The 7628-nt window shown below is 45.3% G+C and overlaps 1 protein-coding gene across 2 annotated transcripts in view; it reads left to right on the forward strand.

Moving 5' to 3' along the window:
• LOC135896974 (potassium/sodium hyperpolarization-activated cyclic nucleotide-gated channel 2-like) overlaps positions 1 to 4584 on the forward strand; it is a 55000-nt gene extending 50416 nt beyond the window's left edge. For both annotated transcript variants that reach the window (XM_065425539.2, XM_065425544.2), the window contains one exon: positions 548 to 4584. In XM_065425539.2, coding sequence (XP_065281611.2) covers positions 548 to 747 — 200 coding nt within the window. In that variant the 3' untranslated portion in view covers positions 748 to 4584. The remainder of the gene's footprint in view (positions 1 to 547) is intronic.
• The last annotated feature ends 3044 nt before the right edge of the window (positions 4585 to 7628 follow it).

Raw genomic sequence — 7628 nt, forward strand, 5'->3', positions numbered from 1 at the left:
CTGAAAGCTCGCCAGGACACTGCAAGCACGTAACTGCGTAAATTACCATGCAAATTATAAAAATGTTACGTGGATGAGACCATTTCATAAAACTACTGTATTTCCATATGCACTGTTTACTCACGACAGACAATGTATTTGCTTTGGCCTCTTTAACTATAACATAGCACTACTTCGGTTCATTTGAAAGTAGCAAACCACTTTAGTATAAGTTATTTCATCAAAGCAAAGTGCACGGAAGAGCCTCTTAAGTACATGTCGACCATTAAAACGGATTTGTGCCCTCGGACACGGACCTGTGATAGACAATATTTTGCTTTCCCCTCCTCTTGACGGCACGCCTTGTGTGAGCGCCGCTGGCGCGACATTTGCAGCAAAGGAGCAGTTCATAACAATAAAAAATATTTACTTTATCGGAGCGACTTGCTATAGGCGAAGTATAGACTTAAGGATCAATCTCTGGATGCTAGACACACCATGGTGTTTCACCTTAATCGTTTATTTTCCGGCTGTATACAATTATAACTTCATTCGTCCGTCCGCGCAGAGATCTGCCTGCTGACGAAGACGACGAGGAACGCGAGTGTCATAGCGGACACCTACTGCGACCTCTTCTCGCTGTCCGTGGAGAACTTCAATGAGGTGCTGCTCCAGTACCCGCTCATGCGAAGCTCGCTCGAGGCCACCGCGGCTCAGCGCATCGCGCACAACTCGGCATTCCGCGCGTGCGACAGCGAGCATTTATGAGGGTTGCCCGTCTCCCGCACGAGTCACGAGTGTCACATTAGTTAGCACGGCAGGAGCGAGAACCGTGCTCTCAGTGCCAAAGAGAGACCAGCAGGAACCGCAAGGCAAGGTGTGTGGCCGGTGTTGTCTTGCGGTTACGACAAAGGTTGCGCCCGACAACGGCTGCTTCTGCCGAGCGAGTTGGTGCAGGGCTCAGCCTAGAACCAACAGCAATGCACGGATGACATAAGACGACGCAGAGACGTCGTCGGTGGGGCAGCCAAATGTCGTTTTCCTTCTTATGTGCCTCGCCATCGCACCTAGTCTGTAAGATGTAACTTGTGATCAACCTGTGCTCATATTTGTTCACTTGTACCAGCGTTGGTTCGGTTTAATTATTTTATGTATTATAGTGCGTCATTCTTGCCCTTTTCTTTTGTACCGATCTCGATCCAAGAAGAAGAGTACGTTTTTCATCTCGTCGCCACTTTCATAGTTCACAGCCATTTTCTTTTCGTTCTTTTTCACGAGACGGCGTTTCAAGGTCTTGACAAAGAGGCAAAAGCTAGTCATAGATAAATGGTTACAATATGTCGAACAAAGTGGCCTCAGTGATCTTGCAGTATAAGATCAGACCAGTGCAGGCAAAGGAACACAAAGTAAAAGTCTACCTAGCACTGCGCTCGTCTCGGAATTGGGGCACGAAAAGGACCACAAGTGTCAGTGATGCATCGCCGCTGTTTGATGGCGCATGACTGTAACATATTTGCACGAATATTACGCGAATTCATTGTTACTTTTCAGAATTTCAGAAAAAAATTAACCTCACCTTAAATTTAGAGCAATGCTACGAAAATACCGCTAAATTACGTTTGCCCTCCCTCCCCCCCCCCCCCCCATACTGTCGCTCAAGTCTGAGACAAACTGCCATTAGGCGAATGAACTCTGCACGAAAGCTCACATCACACAATTTTGCGGAGAAGAGGTTTTCAAACGGCGACAGGGGAACTCGCCGCGATGCAAAGGAATGGTGTGGATGGCACGAATTGGTCTGGCTACAGTAAGAAAGGTGTCCTCGCAAGTTCAGCTCTAATAGCGCGACCTACAACAGCGACAAACGCCCACCCAGCCGCCTCACGACATCTTTTTTTTATATTCATAATCGCGCGATATTCGTGCAAATTATGCTACTTCAATGGTCAGTTGAACTCTTCCTGCAAATTCTGTGGAAACGGGAATTGTGCTGAAAGATGCACCACTTTGTGATGGCTAAAGGTTCATTGTTGTGATCGCAGAAATCCATGTCGCGACGTTAGGATACACGCGCAACCTTGTAAACACGAGATTCGTTACATTTGTGTAAATTGTACATATGTCGGAGAACGCCCTGCATGTATGCTAGGTACCCGGATACAATTTACTCCTGCTTCCCTACTGTCAAGTGCCAACCACTGTGCGGACATTTGCTGCCCAATATTTCTATGGACCTTAGACTGGCATGTCGATGTAGAAGCAGCTGCACCAAGGCCACGTGCATCACACACACACAGAAAAAAAAATCCCTGAGGTTAAATCAAACATCGTTGCATTTGATTCGTAGGATACATGGCAAAGTTAGCGAGCAGATAAAGTGTGGTGGTGAAACACCACACCGGGTACAACGAGGAAGGCATGACATTTAACTGGACATTTACCTGGGCAAATTGTGCATTTTATCATTAACGTGGGAGGCGCTCTTCATTTTTAGGAGTTTTCAGCTCACTACACTGAGGTATTGTAAACGGCGTTCGTTAGTGAGGTTGATCGCTTCAGTTTCATTACAGCGTCTATTCTTTCATGAAGTTGCCATCACTGTGCGGCAGGTTTAGATAATTGCAGACGGTTTGTCGAAAAACGATTTCTTGGAACTTGGTCAAGCTGCCTTCGGCCTAGCATTTATACCGACACCAATGTAACCTTCGCTGCGTACGATACTATATGCTCGTAAGGCTCGGTCGAAGCGCTTGTTCACACATCATCATCATCATCAGCCTGGTTACGCCCACTGCAGGGCAAAGGCCTCTCCCATACTTCTCCAACTACCCCGGTCATGTACTAATTCTGGCCATGTTGTCCCCGCAAACTTCTTAATGTCATCCGCCTACTTTAACTTTCTGCCGCCCCCTGCTACGCTTCCCTTCCCTTGGAATCCAGTCCGTAACCCTTAATGACCATCGGTTATCTTCCCTCCTCATTACATGTCCTGCCCATGCCCATTTATTTTTCTTGGTTTCAACTAAGATGTCATTAACCCGCGTTTGTTCCCTCACCCAATCTGTTCTTTTCTTATCCCTTAACGTTACACCCATCATTCTTCTTTCCATAGCTCGTTGCGTCGTCCTCAATTTAATCAAAACCCTTTTCGTAAGCCTCCAGATTTCTGCCCGTGAGTACTGGTAAGACACAGCTATTATATACTTTTCTCTTGAGGGATAATGACAACCTGCTGTTCATGATTTGAGAGTGCCTGCCAAACGCACCCTAGCCCATTCTTATTCTTCTGATTATTTCACACTCAAAATCCGGATACGTGGTCACCTGCCCTAAGTAGATGTATTCCCTTACCACTTCCAATGCCTCGCTATACCTATCGTAAACTGCTGTTCTCTTCCAAGACTGTTAAACATTAGTTTTCTGCAGATTAATTTTTAGACCCAACCTTCTGCTTTGCCTGTCCAGATCAGTGAGCATGCATTGCAGTTGGTCCCCTGAGTTAATAAGCAAGGCAATATCATCAGCGAATCGCAAGTTACTGAGGTATTCTCCATTAACTCTTATCACCAATTCTTCCAACTCCAGGTCTCTGAATACCTCCTGTAAACACGCTGTGAATAGCATCGGAGATATCGTATCTCCCTGCCTGACTCCGTTCTTTTGGGGGATTTTGTTGCTTTCTTTATGGAGGACTACGGTGGCTCTGGAGCCGCTGTAGATATCTTTCAGTATTTTTACATACGGCTCGTCTACACCCTGATTGCCTAATGCCTCCATGACTGCTGGGGCTTCGACTGAATCAAACGCTTTCTCGTAATCAATGAAAGCTATATATAAGGGTTGGTTATATTCCGCACACTTCTCTATCACCTGATTGATAGTGTGAATATGGTCTATTGTTGAGTAGCCTTTACGGAATCCTGCCTGGTCCTTTGGTTGACAGAAGTCTAAGGTGTTCCTGATTCTATTTGCGATTTCCTTAGTATATACTTTGTAGGCAACGGACAGTAAGCTGATCGGTCTATACTTTTTCGCACAGTCTTTGTTAAATGCTTCGAACCGATTTCGCAAGTGACGACCTGCCGCTCGTCGCCGTTGCGAGGCTGCCCGAGCACGCCCGTCCAGCCTGACCTACTGAACTTGGCAGTGTGAGAAGCATTGCCCCTCTCATATTTGGGAGTGTGGAGGCAAGAAAGTTTCGCAAGGGGCTCCGGTACGCAACCCAAAAGCAACTGTGCGGTCACACGAGCCCATGCTTCGAACCTTTTGACGAAAGACTGTACTTACACACCCTCTAAAATCCAGAAACGAAAAATAAGATAGTATGACGGACACGTTACTGTGGATCCAAGGAAGCGCACGCGCCCATAAGAAACGTAGAGGGTCGTACTGTTTTATTTTCATACAAGAACACGTTCGCATCGACAGTCGTCAATGTTCACGCATTTCAGTCATGTCACCATTTCTCATTATAAATCCAGACAATGCCAAAGAAAGCGGAAGTCAATTGCGTGTCTTTCATGTCTCATCTATTGTGATCGCTACATAGAACTGTATTCGTCCTCCTCAAGTACGTGTAATAAATGTCACGAAGTAAATGTCGGCCACCTGTGTAATCATTTGTGTCTTGAGGCTTCCCGAGTGCAGGCCAAATAACAAATCTCACACAATTAGACTAATGCATTTCTCTTCGTTTCACTTCAAATGTTTCAATCCGGCTGACAGTTTGCAGTTTGTTGCGTTTTACCGAATTACCGCAGCGATAAGATGGTGGACTAAATCGCACTTTACACGGCATCATTTCACGACATTTCAGCACTTTCGGTGCCTGGCATTTTGAACGAGGCGCCGACGTAAACTGCGTGCAGAAGAAATACGGAGTATACTGCGCACACACACCTTATCGGATTGGCCCGAGTGGGCCTTATCTATACACACGCGCAAGCACCTTCGCAGGGGCATGACGTGTCCCGGCCGCCACCGTTAACTGACCACCGACGGTGTGGCATTATCACCACCTTGGTATATTTATGGCTACAAACGCGTGGAAGGGCCGGAAACACATGATCGTCGGTAACGACAATAGTGATAACATCTCCGGCAACGTCAATTCGAGTACCTGTATTCCTTCGAGATCAAGTTCGATGAGAGGAACCATGAACATTGTTTTCTATAAGTTTCGTGGTTTCCTCTTTCATATTTTTTTTAATCGCGACCCCTTTAGTAAATTACCGAGGGGTTTTAAGTCGCATATGTTTGCAGCTTACATATGAAAGAATAAGTATGCAGATGTATATATCTATGCCGGACGCAATAAGCGTTAATGACTAGTGGACAATTTACCTCCCTCTCGAACTCCACGACAAAATTACAGAAACTGTAAACGTTAATCGTTCAAAAGGCGTAACTCCGCGACCGGGCTATACAACTTCATAAACGGGAACAATTTCAATTAGTTTAGTTTTGGCATGCAACATTTATTTACAAACAATGATGCTATAGCACTAAATATGTGAAGTTACCCCAATGCTGTTGAGAAAACCATGAATTAGTTTCGCGTTGAAGGCATCGTTGCCGCCTTGCAACAAGAAAACCTTGCAAATCAGGTATACTGCAGAGTATGGAAGTGGTGTATATGTGTTTCACCTCTTCCACTTCTTCGATATACATGTTGATGAGAAACGATCAGCAGCACGTTCACCACAGTCTAGCCTAATTCACTGCAGATTGATCGACTGCGACACCCGTTTAAGGAAAGCTTGCGAAAGGCCAGCACCACGACACCGGTCGCGTTTGAAGGTCTAAAGGTTGCAGCACGGCAAGTAGACCATGCACTGCTGTGCTAAAATAAAAATAAAAGAGAAAGAAAATGTTAAAAGCGACACAACAAACGCTTTTCTTTTTATAATGCTGTCTAGAAGTTTGCTTAAAAGCGTTCTATATGGAACATCCGTGTTTTCAACCTCCTGACGACGCCTCCTCGTCCCTGTGACCACCGGCTTCGGAGGCGGCTTTCACTCGTCCAACGCCACGGCGTCGCGCCGCACGTCTGGGAATCGGCGGTCGCGCAGCACGTCTGAGGATCGGCGGTCGCGCAGCTGCTTCATCTTGGCCATCGACGATGAGGTAATACGGTAGGCGCTTCGCACCTGCAGTCTTATTATCGACGGGCATGGCTGCCATAGGAGAAGGGGCAGGCCATCCTGCGAAGGAACCGATGAAGACTAGCAGTATGAAGAAGACCATGAGGCCCATCACCACGTACATGGCTAAGCAGACCATGGCCGCAAAGGGGCTTTGACGCGCCGCCTCCGCCGAAGCTTCCTTCCTCCGCTCAACGCTTGCGCCTCACAAGGCTGCGCCGTCTGCTTGGCTGTCGGACCGTTAAGGCTGTAGGCTTCGCGTTATTCGCAGTCACTTCGCACAAGGTTTCCGTGGCACTGATGATTGGCGTTATTGTTATGGTGATGATGATGATCCCTAACATTGACACATGCCCACAACTGGGAATTCACCAAGAAGCAGGTGGTACAACAAAAATAAGGGTAAATGCGGTAATTAATGATACGAAGAGCAACAGCATTGTTGTTATTGTTGTTGTTGTTGTTGTTGTTGTTAGTAACGCAGTAACAAAACTGTGCATAACGAAACTGACTTTTATTGCGCGAACTTAAGCCCGTAAAAGCAACTTACACTCAAAGTACAGCTATAGCGCTGAACACAGTCGGCGACCGTCGGAATCTGATCTGCGGGGCGAGCGTGCCGGCTTTTCTACATGAGTCATCGAAGGTTCCAGAATAATCGCTGGTGCCTGCATGTTTTCCAGAAAGTGCTACACAACTGGCGTCACGCATACAATCAGATTACACAAGGTTCAGTGACAACATACCATCGTTCAGTGACAACCACTGATAACATACGAGAAACTTCCGATACATGCAGGCGGGCTTTGCGCTGAACGATAACGTTTAACCTTTGCTAGCCGGTGAAAAAGCGGTCACCCGCGAACACAGTAACAAAACGAGGAGAATAAGCAAGTACACATGTCATTATTATTACGGTGAGCATTCTTTGCCTACTTCTGGCGCTTTTAATCCATCTATCCATCCATCTATCTATCTATCTATCTATCTATCTATCTATCTATCTATCTATCTATCTATCTATCTATCTATCTATCTATCTATCTATCTATCTATCTATCTATCTATCTATCTATCTATCTATCTATCTATCTATCTATCTATCTATCTATCTATCTATCTAAACATCTATCTATCTATCCATCCATCTAACCATCTATCTATCTATCTATCCATCCATCTAACCATCTATCTATCCATCCATCTAACCATCTATCCATCCATCTAACCATCCATCTAACCATCTATCCATCCAACCATCCATCTATCTATCCATCCAACCATCCATCTATCTATCCACCTAACCATCTATCTATCTATCTATCTATCTATCTATCTATCTATCTATCTATCTATCTATCTATCTATCTATCTATCTATCTATCTATCTATCTATCTATCTATCTAACCATCTATCTAACCATCTATCTAACCATCTATCTATCTATCTATCTATCTATCTATCTATCTATCTATCTATCTATCTATCTATCTATCTATCTATCT

This window comes from Dermacentor albipictus, chromosome 1 (genome assembly GCF_038994185.2).
Source record: "Dermacentor albipictus isolate Rhodes 1998 colony chromosome 1, USDA_Dalb.pri_finalv2, whole genome shotgun sequence".
In the NCBI taxonomy this organism is placed as follows: domain Eukaryota; kingdom Metazoa; phylum Arthropoda; class Arachnida; order Ixodida; family Ixodidae; genus Dermacentor; species Dermacentor albipictus.